Source organism: Achroia grisella, unplaced genomic scaffold (assembly GCF_030625045.1).
Source record: "Achroia grisella isolate CSIRO2021 unplaced genomic scaffold, CSIRO_AGI_Agris_v1 utg856, whole genome shotgun sequence".
Classification (NCBI taxonomy): domain Eukaryota; kingdom Metazoa; phylum Arthropoda; class Insecta; order Lepidoptera; family Pyralidae; genus Achroia; species Achroia grisella.
In genome coordinates, this window is record NW_026713045.1 from 2,295,050 (window position 1) to 2,309,699 (window position 14,650).

Genomic DNA, 14,650 nt, shown 5'->3' on the forward strand with positions numbered 1-14,650 from the left:
AGTACCTTGGTAATTAATTTCGTACTTAATTCACCTAAAACATACATAAATAAGTATAATATTACAGATTATCTCCGAAATATTTCTGATAAGCTTCAACGGTGCGCTTCCCCAGTTGATTGTGATAAGCGAATCTATTTGATAAGACGGACAGTTGTAACTGAAAGTGAATGTAGGACGGACAATGTTTTTAGTTATGTGAAGTGAATCTCATCAGTGCAAAAATGGCTCGCCAAATTCAGTTAGCTGTAAGTTTTAATATCCTTTATTTGTAATATTAATAACTTTCCCTCACATCATAGAGCTTCAATTTCTTAATCATAGAAGCTGTGAACGACTCATTAAATTTTATAACTAAAAATATTTGTTCAATGTCCATTGTATAGATATCGATAAAAACTGAGATCATACCTACCTCTGACTTTTTTGATAAATTTATATTGGTAGGTAGATTGATAAGTAGTGGATTTTATTTTTACAATGTAAAGGAATTCACCATAGATACTAGGATATTACGATAACCACAGGTTAATTAGAATAATAGATACCTACCTCGGACTATAGTGACTAATAGTACTAGTGAGATAAAATTGTTGGCTATACGCAGACTAAGTACTTGTAGGTACACCTACTATAGTACCTACCGGTAAAGTAGGCGCCGTATTCAGCATTTACAGATTCTTTTACGGCTAAAAAAAATCAAATAATAAGGTTTAAGAGAGAATTCTCATTACAGGATCATTTACCTATGTATACCAACAATATTAGAGTTGAAATAATTATTTTAAACAAATAAATATCCCAACTCTAATATTGTTGGTGGTTTAGGTGGACACTGGTAGGTAGGTAGTCACTACGCCTACGTGTAATAATGTTATCTTCTTTTATTTACCGCCATATAAAACCTGTAGGTTATGGTGGTAAATAAGAGAATCTAGGCTGCCTCTCCGATGTATCGCTCATTTGAATTTTGCACTAATTGCACTAAAAGGTCTAGTCTTCGATACTCTCTTGGTTCTATTTTAGAAACGAATTTTTCCACAATTAGTACGGACCTACGTAGTGCTCCCATAAATTTGGGTATGCTGGTTGCTCATTAGAGGGTTAATAATAATAAATCAGTAAAAAAGGGTAATCCAATCCTTACAGCCAAGTCTTTCTGATAATTAATTATCGTGATGCGTTATGCGTGATGCCATATGTATGCGACATAGATTTTCTTTTAAAGTAAAACCAATATCTATGTCGATACCTACATATGATCATATTAAGATCAAACTTAGTTATAAGATAAACTGTCTCGCCACAACCATAATTTTTAACTACTTGCAAAATGCTCATGTGTTGTTAATGGCGATTACAATCAAAGGAAACTCAAATATTTCTATGTAGGTACTCGATAAAGATTTGAAAATTAAAACTTTTACGTAAGCAAATTAGTACCTACATAGGAATAGATAACAAAGACACAGTGCAATAATGTGCAAAATTTATAATCTAGGTATGTCACGCTTAACTTATATTTTGTAGTTCTTATCAAGTAGGCATTAAAACCCAAACTAATGAAGTTATAAATACCGCGTATGATAAAAAAATATTTAATGTTTCTATGGACAGCAGTCAATTTTGACTTGAAATGATTTAAAGCGTCCAATATTTTTCTGTTTCAGGATTTGGTTTGGATAAAACCGCAGAGTAATTCAGAATTCGATGTTCCTGTATCTGTAAAGGTTCTAAAAAACAACGGTAATGATTTGGAAGTACGCGATGATGACGGCAAGGTGTTCACGACGTCCATTAAAAACGTCTTGAAACCTTTGCATGCAACTTCAGTAACTGGGGTTGAGGATATGATCACCTTAGGTGAACTTCAAGAATACACAATTCTACGTAATCTTCACATACGATACAATCAGCAGCTAATATATGTACGTTAATAAAATATAATTAAATAGATTATAAATATGTCGTATTTATATAGATATAGTACTTTACCTCTTTGTAACATTAGGAAGTATAGATATAGGTAACATCTATACTAATATTATAGAGAGGTGAAGTTTGTGTTTGTTTGTTACAATATTTTATGTAAATTATCTAAAAATTTCTTTTTAACGTCATAAATTCTGATTTTTCAGACATATACGGGATCAATGTTAATAGCAATAAATCCCTACGAAATATTGCCTATATATACAATGGACCAAATACATTTCTACCAAACGATAAAAGACGGAGATGTTCTACCTCCACACATTTTTGCCATCGGAGAAAATTCATATAGAGAACTGAAAGATAGCAATGCAAATCAGTGCATAGTCATCAGGTATATACGAGTATTTATTTATTAGTGTTATATGTGATACTCCCTTCTGTAAAGAATTAAAGGTCATCATAATTAACATACTGATTTGGGTAATTAAATATATCGCAGAATACATAAATATCATATTTGACCTAGTTAGGTCAAATATGATATTTATGTATTCTGCGATATACATTACGGCCCTGGCGGTTTAGTTAAACCTAAGATTTCCTATATCACTTTAATATAATTCCTAGTTAACTATGATTATTAGTTAACTAAACTTTAGTTCAGACTAAACATTAAATGTAAACTTATACCGTGAAATAATATTTTCAGCGGAGAAAGTGGAGCCGGTAAAACTGAAAGTACTAAATTATTGTTACAATATCTGGCTGCAGCTAGTGGAAAGCATTCATGGATTGAACAACAAATTCAAGAAACTAATCCAATACTCGAAGCTTTTGGCAATGCTAAGACAGTCAAGAATGATAATTCTTCCAGATTTGGGAAATATATTAACATATATTTCAATAGAAAAGGTATAATTGAAGGTGGAAATATAGAACAGTATCTTTTGGAGAAATCACGTATCGTATCTCAAAATCAAGGCGAAAGGAACTACCACATTTTTTATTCACTGGTTGAAGGATTATCTTCCGAAGAAAAAAAGAAATTAGAATTAGGACGCTCGACCGACTACTATTACTTGAATTCCGGAAATATGGTTACATGCCAGGGCCGTAATGACAGAAATGAATTTGCTGATATAAGGTCCGCGTTTAAAGTTCTTAACTTTTCTGACACTGAAGTATGGACTATATTCAGCCTGCTCTCCGCAATTCTTCATTTGGGGAATTTGAAATTCAAAAGTTTTAGCGTAAATAATATAGAGTCATCGGAAGTAGCAGATATGATAAATGCAACAAGAATAGCAAATCTCCTTGGCGTGAACAAATCTGTTCTATGCGAATCTTTAACTAGAAAAACGTTTGTAGCACACGGAGAAAAAGTTGTCTCTAATATAAATATTTCAGCAGCCTTGGACGGTAGAGACGCCCTTGTTAAAGCGATTTACGGACACATTTTTGAATACATAGTTACAGTAATAAATAAAACGTTACATAAGGATCAGCAGTTATCGAGCAATGCCGTTGGCATTCTGGATATTTTTGGATTTGAAAATTTTGGAACAAACAGTTTCGAGCAGCTTTGTATCAACTATGCAAACGAGAATTTGCAGCAGTTTTTCGTGAAACATATTTTTAAACTTGAACAAGAGCAGTATGAAAAGGAAGGCATAACTTGGACTAATATCAATTATGTGGATAACCAAGAAAATTTAGACATGATTGGATTGAAACCTATGAATTTACTATCACTCATAGACGAGGAATCAAGATTTCCAAAAGGCACTGATTTGACATTACTTGACAAACTTCATAGCAACCACAGTAATAAAGCTTGTTACATAGCTCCAAAATCAACACACCAACATGTATTTGGTGTAAAACACTTTGCTGGAAATGTACAATACGAAGTAAAAGGTGAGATTGTAATATGTATTAATATAATGATAATAGCTTATCTATAGTAATTATTAATGGATAACTAGTAGATTGTAATATATAGTATATTAATACAGTGTTTATGTAAATAGTTATGACAATATCTACTTACAGTAAAATATGTACGTAATTAATTTGAATTTCCAGGGTTTTTGGACAAAAATAGAGACATGTTAACCGCTGATATTAAAGAGATGATATTAGATTCAGGCAATTCCTTTTTGAAAAAATTGTTCAGCATCGATTCCGTATCTATACAAAGCGGGAATAGAAAGGCAGTATCATTGAGTCATCAATTTAAGACCTCTTTAGAGTCACTGATGAAGACGTTGTATGCATGCCATCCATTCTTTGTTCGATGTATTAAACCCAATGAATTTAAAAAGCCCAAGGTATTCTAAAGAATAGTCTATGATACACCCTAATAGAGATATCTCCTTTTCTGTTATTCGATAATGATAGCGTTTATGTTAGATAATATGTACATCTATAAATCCCACAAAAAGATTTAGATTTTTCATAAGAAATTACTTTGGACATCATTGTCGCCAACACGCGCATATAAATAACTATTAAACTTGAAAGAAATCAATACTTAAAATTATTTTCAAATTCAATAGCAACTTAATTGATAGTTATATGAAAAGTGAATAACAGATTATGCTATATCTCTCTTAGGAATGAACTCGTGTATATAACTTTAATTTTATTTAATTTTAAATAAGTAAGCGCCTATAAATATTTTTATTTAGATTTTAGATCGAGAATTATGTGTGCGTCAACTTAGATATGCTGGATTGATGGAAACTGCAAAAATACGACAAGCTGGATACCCTGTTAGATACTCATACTATGAGTTTGTATATCGATATCGTCTTATAGTACCCAATGTACCACCAGCAGAGAAAACAGATTGTAAAGTTGCTGCTAAAAAAATTTGTAGCCAAATATTAAAAGATAATGAATTTCGTTTGGGGCACACGAAAGTATTCCTCAAAGATAGCCACGACCTCTTGCTTGAGGAATTGAGACATAAAGTGGTGATAACGGCGGTTATAAAAGTGCAAGCAAACGCTAGGAGATTTTTGCTTAGAAAACGATTTCTAAGATTGCGAGAAGCTGCCATTAATATTCAAAAGCATTACCGTGCTCGTGGATACAGACAGAGATACCTTATTATGAGAAGAGGTTATTTACGTTTACAGGCTGCCATTAGATCTAGAGTCTTGAGAAAAACTTTCGTTAATTTGCGAAAATTCTTATCGCAATTTCAAGCACACTGCAAAGGATATCTTGTTAGAAAAATTGTTAAAGAAAAGGGTGAAATTATCAAAGCAAAACTGGCAGAATTGAATAAAGAGAAGGAAGTGGCACTACGCGCAGGTATACTTAGCGTCAATGTTGTTGAAGACAATTACGAAAACGATGTTAATGATTTTATGAAAACTATTTGGATTGCGAAAGAAAATAATACTGATAATGCTCAAAATTTGTCTGTGATTGATGACAAATATGTGGATGATGTTTTTGGATTCCTCAAAGATTCCGCAACTTCAGGTGGAACCGTACGTGGTATGGGATTTGGCGTGGTTAGTAATGATTCGATATTAAATGCAGATAATTAAGATTGTAATATACATTAATGTATTAAGATATTGTTAATAATACAATTATTTAATTGTGTATAATTATTGATAAACAAATATATTTAATAATTGACAAATATTTTTTTGTGAATGGTTTATGGTCTAAATGTAGAATTACTTATGTACACAACATGCATAATAATATAATGATAATCATCGTAAACTTTAATAGTGATGTTGGGTATTTAATTATGAATAAAGTTTCAATTTCATATACCTACCTATGTGAATGCTACATCTAAATTTATATTTTTAGACATCTACGCCTAAACCAGAAGGTCAAGCAATACCAATTCCAGAAGACGTTGAAGAAGAATCCTTTGATGAGTACAACTTCAGAAAATTTGCCGCCACGTACTTTCTAGGAAATACAAACTATCAATATTCTAGAAAACAATTGAAAAATTCACTTTTAGAATTGCCGTCTCCAGTCGACAAAGAAGCTTCTCTTGCTTTATGGACCACAATATTAAGATTTATGGGAGACTTGCCAGAACCTAGATATGTTGACGATAAGGTTGACAACGTTCCTGTTATGACAAAACTTTCAAATACAGTGGGACGTGCGTTCCAGAAGAGCAAGGAATTTGAGGTAAATAAAGATTAATACGACATCCATCCATTCATATTTTGATTTTTTTTTCTGCTCTCACAATTTGTAAATATTTTTGTGACTAAATAGAATAGGTACTTACAGTATATTGTTGCTTTATTCTTCATTAGAGTATTTTTTTTTATTTTTAAACTTTATCAACTCTTTACTGATTTGTTATATTTAAGTAGTAAATATCACATTATTTTACAGGAACTTTTGAGTCATCAGGGCAACACAAGTAACAAGAAAATGATACATATGACACTAAAGAAACAAACAAAGTTAAATGAACAACTGATGAAAAGTTTATTGAATGACGAAATGACTATTGAAATGTATAATAAATGGTTAAATTCTGTACGAAGTTCAAATCTAGAAAAACTTCACTTTATAATTGGCCATGGTATTATTAGAAAAGAACTAAGGTATTTACAATATGTCATGAATTAATAAAGACTACATTTATACATCTGTACTACTAGACGGCTTCATAAAGGCTACATTTATACATCTATACTTCAAGACGTGGTCTAGAGATTAACAAACAGCTTTACTTTCGATGGTCGCGGGTTCGATTCCTAGCACAATGCAAACTCATTATTATTCATGATTATGATTCTTTGTATCGGTCTATGTAGGTGATTTCTATGTATATTATGTACCTCTGTAGGTATTTACAAAAAAGTTACCTAAATATTGGTATCAGTTGTCTAGTATCCATAACACAAGCTCTGCTTATAGTGGGATTAGGAAGCGATATGTTAATTGGCCAGGATTATTATTACTATTTATACGAGCATCACACATAGCATCTTTTCAATGAAACGTAATAAGTAACTTACTATTTAGTTTTATTAAAAACCGTTGTAATTTGTTTCAGGGACGAAATATTCTGTCAAATATGTAAGCAACTTTCTAATAATCCTTCAAAAGCATCACACGCTCGTGGCTGGATATTAATGTCTCTATGTGTCGGTTGCTTCTCGCCTTCGGAGAGATTTGTCAAGTATTTGCGAGCCTTTATTCGTGGAGGTCCGCCTGGTTATGCACCATATTGTGAGGCTAGACTTTCACGGACTTTTAAGAATGGTTCTCGAACCCAACCGCCCAGTTGGTTAGAATTACAAGCAACAAAAACGAAAAAACCAATAATTCTGACGGTAACCTTAATGGACGAATCAATAAAGACTATTCAATCCGATTCCGCAACAACTTCAGAAGAAATCTGTCAGCAAATTGCAGAAAATATATGTTTAACTGATGTTTTTGGTTTCTCATTGTACATAACTTTGTACGATAAAGTTCTCTCTTTGGGAAGTGAAGGAGAACATATAATGGATGCAATTTCCCAGTGTGAACAATTTGCTAAAGAACAAGGCACTCCTGAGAAAAATGCTCCCTGGAGGCTTTTTTACCGGAAAGAAATATTTACTCCTTGGCACAACCCAGTCGATGATGCAGTTGCTACTAATTTAATTTATCACCAAGTGGCCAAAGGTGTAAAATTCGGAGAATACCGATGTGATTCAGAAAACGATTTAGCCATTATTGCTGCCCAGCAACATTATGTTGAATATGGACCACGTATAGATCCAAACATTTTACGTAAAGTCATAGTAAACTACATACCAAATCAATTTATACAATCGAACGACGCTGCATTAACTAAATGGGAACATTTAGTAACAAAATCGTTTGAATCTGCTCAAACTATAAAATCAAAGGTTGAACCCTTAAGGTGTAAAGAAGATATTGTAATATTTGCAAAACTTAAATGGCCTATGTTATTCTCTAGATTCTTTGAAGCCATTAAAGTGAAAGGTGACAGTATTAATAAAGATGTTGTTATAATAGCAGTGAATTGGACGGGTATCTATTTTGTTGATCAGTTAGAAACAATTCTCCTTGAAATCACATTTTGCGAAATAACTTACGTTGCGTATAACGAAGACGATCAATATGATGATGTGGGTAAAATAACAATTCGGACAATACAACAAGAAGAATTTGAATTTCAAAGTGTTGATGCTAGTGAATTAAGCGCTCTAATTATATATCTTATCGATGGACTAAAACGGAGATCGATTTATGTAATCGCTCAAAATGATTCACAAGGTTACAGCGACGCCTCCTCCTTTTTACAATATAAAAAGGGTGACTTTATAACGCTTTTACAAGATTGCAATGGTGAAACTTTAATGAATTCCACGTGGGGGCATGGTATTTGCAATGGTCAAGAAGGGCTTTTCCCAGCTGAACAAGTTTATATTTTACCAACTTTAACTGTCCCGCCTAATACTATTTTAGACGTATTTAAAAAAGGAAATGTGATTACCAACAAAAAATCTACTTCTATGTATAACACAGTGCAAAGAAAAAGAATGTACACTTTGGAAAAGTTTGCTAAAGATAATTTTAGAGAAAATACAGACGGCAATTCACACATTTCCGGACAGTCAACATTAACTACGGCTAAGAAAGCGATATCACCAGATTTATGGGTTCATAGTAGAGAACAAATTCGAAAACCTTTATTGAAAAAATTATTAGAAAATGATCAACTTTCGAAACTTGCCATAGTTGCTTACATTGGGATCCTTAAGTATATGGGAGATATGCCAGCTCCAAAAGCACGCACTGTCACAGAATATACAGATGAAATATTTAGATCAGCAATTGCCGAACCTACTCTTAGAGATGAAATATACTGCCAAATAATGAAGCAACTTACTAATAATAGAATACAACTCAGTGAAGAGCGTGGATGGGAACTAATGTGGCTTATTACTGGTGTATTTGCATGTGGGACAGCATTATTGAAGGAACTAGTAGAATTTCTTAAAACTCGACCTCATCCTATCGCTAAGGAATGCTTAAAACGTGTTTTTAGGATACAGAAAGCTGGATTCAGAATGTATGCTCCCTATGTTGTAGAGGTGGAAGCTATTCAGCATAGAAGTTTACAGATATATCACAAAGTATATTTCCCAGACGATACAGATGAGGCATTTGAAGTGGATTCAGCAACGAAAGCTAAAGATCTTTGTGAACAAATAACTGGAAGACTAAACCTAAAAAACGGTGAAGGTTTCAGTCTGTTTGTAAAAATTGCTGACAAAGTATTTTCTGTTCCGGAAAATTACTATTTCTTTGATTTTGTATATGAACTAGTAGAATGGATGAAGCAGACTCGTCCCACTCGAGGAAGTGAGTATATTTGTTTACGCATTTTCTTTTATTTATTACTTTACACTTATCTATAAATTATGTTTTTACTTTATAGGTACACAAGTCCAAATGAATTACCAGATATTCTTTATGAAAAAACTCTGGATCAACACCGTTCCCGGTAAAGATAAAAATGCAGATCAAATATTCTACTTCCCACAGGAGTTACCTAAGTATCTACGAGGCTATCATAAAACATCTAAACAGGATCTTGTTGAATTAGCAGCTCTTGTGTATAAAGCTAGATTTGGTAATGACCAGTCATTATTATCTCAAATTGGAGATATTTTAGAGGAATTTATACCGCCAGATATGGTCAGGATTCAATCTAAGTCTGCTTGGAAAACGTCTATCAACAATGCGTACCAACGGATCAGTAATATGTCCGAAACTGATGCTAAGGAGGCATTCCTTCAAAAAATCTATCAGCTGCCAACTTTTGGTACAGCTTTCTTTGAAGTTAAACAAACCTCAGATCCCGCATATCCAGATATGGTTGTTATTGGAATAAACAAGAATGGAGTCAATGTTATCCATCCTCAGAGTCGAGTAAGTATTAAGTAAGACCTTAGTTCTTTTTGGCTGCACTATATGGTACATAGGTATCTTAACGGCTATTTATTTCTTTAATCAGTTTTAATCGAGTAGGTATGTACCCTCAAATCCCCAAAGACTTGGTACTCTAACTATTTAGTCCACCTTACTTCGTATGATCGGGTGTTTGATTCTTAGTACTGTATAAACATTTCAATTTATGAGTCTAACTGTTCTCCAATTTTATCTGTAGATATATATAAATATAATTGGAGGGTCTGTTTGTAATATTAAAATAACCGTTTTTTACTACATGCATTTGAATATAAATGCGGTACATACACCTAAATAACATTTTTTACCATTTTTGTCTGTCTGTCTGTTTGTTCCGGCTAATCTCTGAAATGGCTGGACTGATTTTGAGTGGACTTTTTTTGGCAGGTAGCTAATGTAATAAGGCTTACTTAGGCGACTTTTATTTTAGAAATTCTCTTTTATTTTGAAAATAAAGTTAAATTCCAAGCGAACGAAGTTAGTATAATATATACTCAATACTCATTTCACACTCCGCATAACGTTGACAGTGGACGATTTTTAGGGTAGGTATTTTATGTTTTTATTTATTTCAGGATGTACTGGTAACTCATCCCTTCTCCCAAATATCTAACTGGTCTTCTGGTAACACCTTCTTCCATATGACTATGGGTAACTTCCTTCGAGGGACAAAGATACTGTGTGAAACATCATTAGGATATAAAATGGACGATTTAATATCGTCTTATATTGCTATATTGCGGCAATCTTTACCGCAAAATTCACGAAGCGATCTATGAGACGATTGAAAAGTGCTGAGTATTGTAAATAAGTTTTTTAAGGACTAAAATAATGTTATTTAATATAAAGTTCATCAAGAATACCTATACTAAATATACTATTTATTATTATAAATATAATTTTATATACCTACACACATATGTACATACACAACTTTAATTTTATTCAAACATTAAATATACCGTTATAAAAGATTAGTTTGTTAATAACATTTTTTTTCTGTTTTCCTGTGCACGCTAATCTCGAAGTCAGAAAGTTCCTTGTTATTTAAACTTAACGGAAATAAGAAAATATAGTGTTTATATACGTAAATATATAATCGATATATTTTATTCTTTTTTTGCTACTTGGGTTAACAATATTTTTGGATACTTCGCGGACATTGCTACAACTACTATCACCACAACTCTCCAAGGTATTATTATGTCCACGTCCACGTCTGACAATATAAGTTTTTTTATGGATGATAGTGGAATGGTGCACCCGCGCTACGCGCTACTGACGGAGCACCAGTGGGGAATGATAAGATGAGCATGACGTCAGATCAGTTAGCCTATTGTGACAAATTCACCAAGAATTTATTACGATGGTTTCCAGAGGGAACCGCGTGGAGGTCAAACTGACATAGTACATTGATAGCAATAAGATCATCAGTCCATATTACCAACAATACCCTTTCCCCTTGACAATATAAATTTTTTTTATGTTGTTTTACATTTTAATCTCCTTTCAATACAGCGGTTGTATTGGTTGTAAGCTCCCTACTATTAGGAGTGAGAGGCAATTTATTAATTTTATTAAACATTTGCTGATTTGTCTGGGGCTGACGTCATGCTGCGCAATATAATATATACTTTGTTAGTATAAAAGTACTAGATAAAAGTTTACATTCAATTCAATGAGCTAAAACCACGACGTGTTTAAATTTTAAATTTAATTGTAATAGTACCATATTGGTTTTAATTATTTCTTCTCTTATTTCTTATTCATTACATTCTTCATTTTCGATCTGTCTTAGTCTGTCAGTTTTTTTTTTTTTATTCGGTTTTTTCCTTTTTAGGGAAAGACAAAAGGACTCAACCCATACAGCCAAGACAGTCAGTGTAGCTACTGTCATTCATTTCATGTATTTCAACTGTCAGTAATTCAGTCAGTCAGTACATATTTATAAGAGTACTTGTATATTCTATATATAAGTTTTTGTTTCTGTTTATATTATAAAATTGTAATAAATTTGTCCTTAATTTGGTTCAGTAATCATTTTAATCATTAAACATTTTTTTTATATGTCAAATGGAATCAAAATCATCACCCATTGTTTTAGAAAATGGATTGGATCTACGGTATGTGTGATCATCAAAGTGTTCTATCAATAATATATATTTCTTGCAGTTCCATGGTAATTATAATATCAATATTATCTATCTTATAGCCAAGTCACTACTACAGGATCTCTGTTACACATTAACCAAGATTATAACGAAATAGATAATGTCGAATATGATGAGCAAAAGATTAACAATCTTGTTGATTTTATCGGAACCCCAATAAAAAATCTCGAAGAATTTGAGCAAATTTTGGAACCAGTAGATAAAGTTGGATTTGTAAAAAAGAAAATAGTAGAAGAAGGTGGTGGACAGCCATTGAGTGAAGAATTTACAGTTTCAGTAGCATTTTCAGGTTATTGGGAAAATGAACCTGTGCCCTTTGATTTGAAACCTACCGAAAAACCATTGGTGTGTATATTTTTTTTAATTATTTAGCCAATACTTGGTAATTTACAAACTTGTGGTACAAATAATTTTCAAAGTTATTGTTGCTACATTTGTAGATCTTCAGAATTTGCCATTTGTAGATCTTCAGATTGCCCTTGTATCAACATCAGCTTATATGAGCATCTTTTTAAATCGGGCATACTTATGTAATTTTTAATGATAATGTAGTATTGTGACACTCAGGCTGGTGTAATAATGATTTCCTATCATCATGTAAAAGACTGCATCTGTATAATTTGTATTAATGATTAATTAAAATGCATTACATTATTTATTTGTATGCACATTAACAAATCTATCAACATTTACTTATTAGAATATTTGTATTAAATTAAATATATATATATATATATATATATATATATATATATATATATAATGATGAATTACGAATTCAATATAATTGAATTCATGTTCAAAAGTGCTTGTATTAAGTATATTAGAATAAAGATTTTTATTTCTATTTCTAAAATGAAATTTAAACAATTTCTTTTAGGTTGTGAATCTTAAAGACAATGCCTTATTGCCTGGTCTTGAAGTAGCCATCAAATCAATGTTGGTTGGTGAATTGTCAGTGTTTTTATTGTCATATCAAGTAATGTATGGTGAAATGGGCATCCCTCCTAGAATAAAACCTAAAGCGAAATGCATTTTTTACATAAAACTTGTAAAAAGTATTCTATCACCAAAAGATGGGTAAGGGATTTATAATACATAAAATTGTTATAAGTTTTCTAATAGCTTAATATAGTAGAAATAAAGAAATTATATAGTAGTACTAATAATATGTTTAAAATGATATAATGTTAATTTTTTATAATTTTCTTCTTTCAGACCACTAGATTTTTCAGAATCAAATATGTTTCAAAGAATACTCAAAGAAGTTAAAATGTTATACAGTTCGGGAGTCACACTTCATAAAACCAACAATTTCTGTTCAGCCATTCAGTTATTCAAAAAGTCTGTTGTAATGCTACACAAATGTAGACTAGCTGATGCTTCTGAAGAATATGTTCAAGAGAAAATGCTAATAAAATTATATATTAACCTAGCTATATGTTATAATAAAACTAAGCAACCACTAAAGGCATGTATATCTTGCAATGAATTGAATAGGTTAAACAGTCTTTGGAATAATGAAAAAGCACTTTTTCAGAATGCAAAAGCATTAAGAATGATAGGGCAATTTGACCATGCTGAAAAAAAATTAAAACGAGCTATGAAGTTACACCCTAACAATGAAGACATGAAAAGTGAAATGGCCTTGATAGTGAAAACTCGTGATTCTTGCAATCAGAATAAAATAATTATGAGTAAAAATTTAAATTCACACATGCAATTAATTACAGATAATTTCAAACATGAGGTAGACATATTAATTAAAAATTTTAAAGACAATATTAATTTAACTAAATTGAGTTTACCAGAAGGATTAAACAGTACTGAAAGGGCATACATAAGAGAATCTTGTATAAGAGAGAATTTGTTCTTTAGTAAAATCAGGAAAGGTGACTTAGAAGGTTATGATGAAGACAATTATGTTTTAGATAAAGATAATGAATCTCTCATTGGATGACTTAAATGTGATGTAAAAATGTAGGAAATTGGAGTTGGCTGAAACATTGTCTGTGGTTTTCTGTTGAAAATTACTTGAGTGGTAATATATTCTGCCAAAATATGTAAATAAATGAAAAATATGAGTGAATCACAACATACACACATATCCTATGATTTTGTGATCTGTATGCTGTGATTGTAGAAAAATTGTCATTCAGATAATGCAGTGGATTGTTAGGTCATTGTTGACAAAAACATTATCTGTGTTTAAAAATGTGCAAAAATCTTGTTAATATATGTATTATTTGGAAACATAAAATCTCTTCAATTATAAAATAATGCCAAATTCCTTGATATTGAAATGATTGCACATACAGATGCTGTCAATATGGAATACCGTAACATTTTAGTGGTACAAATTCGAATCCGCGATCATCGGAAGTAAAGCGGTGTGCTGAACCTCTAAACTGCTGATTTCGTCTATAAAATCAAGTTTTAATGTACAAATTAGGTAGAGAAAACAAATATCGCAACTGTGGCACAGTTTCTATAAAATGTCGTGCAGCTAGTCCGTCTATTCTTAGACAGTTATAAAATTAGATTAACTT

The 14,650-nt window shown here is 31.8% G+C and overlaps 2 protein-coding genes across 2 annotated transcripts; both read left to right on the plus strand.

The window, feature by feature from the left end:
* Positions 1–168: 168 nt before the first annotated feature.
* LOC131852595 (myosin-VIIa-like) lies at positions 169–10,845 on the plus strand. Its single transcript, XM_059203281.1, has 11 exons — positions 169–248; positions 1,671–1,928; positions 2,139–2,326; positions 2,645–3,852; positions 4,021–4,265; positions 4,626–5,462; positions 5,776–6,111; positions 6,325–6,539; positions 6,995–9,321; positions 9,398–9,891; positions 10,506–10,845. Exons 1-11 carry the CDS (start codon positions 225–227, stop codon positions 10,707–10,709), a joined length of 6,336 nt encoding a protein of 2,111 aa, XP_059059264.1. The 5' UTR covers positions 169–224; the 3' UTR covers positions 10,710–10,845.
* A 1,047-nt stretch (positions 10,846–11,892) lies between these two features.
* Positions 11,893–14,624, plus strand: LOC131852581 (inactive peptidyl-prolyl cis-trans isomerase FKBP6-like). The gene is made up of 4 exons (XM_059203253.1): positions 11,893–12,053; positions 12,143–12,446; positions 12,982–13,181; positions 13,320–14,624. The coding sequence occupies exons 1-4, from the start codon at positions 12,004–12,006 to the stop codon at positions 14,059–14,061; spliced, it is 1,296 nt and encodes a 431-aa protein (XP_059059236.1). The 5' UTR covers positions 11,893–12,003; the 3' UTR covers positions 14,062–14,624.
* The last annotated feature ends 26 nt before the right edge of the window (positions 14,625–14,650 follow it).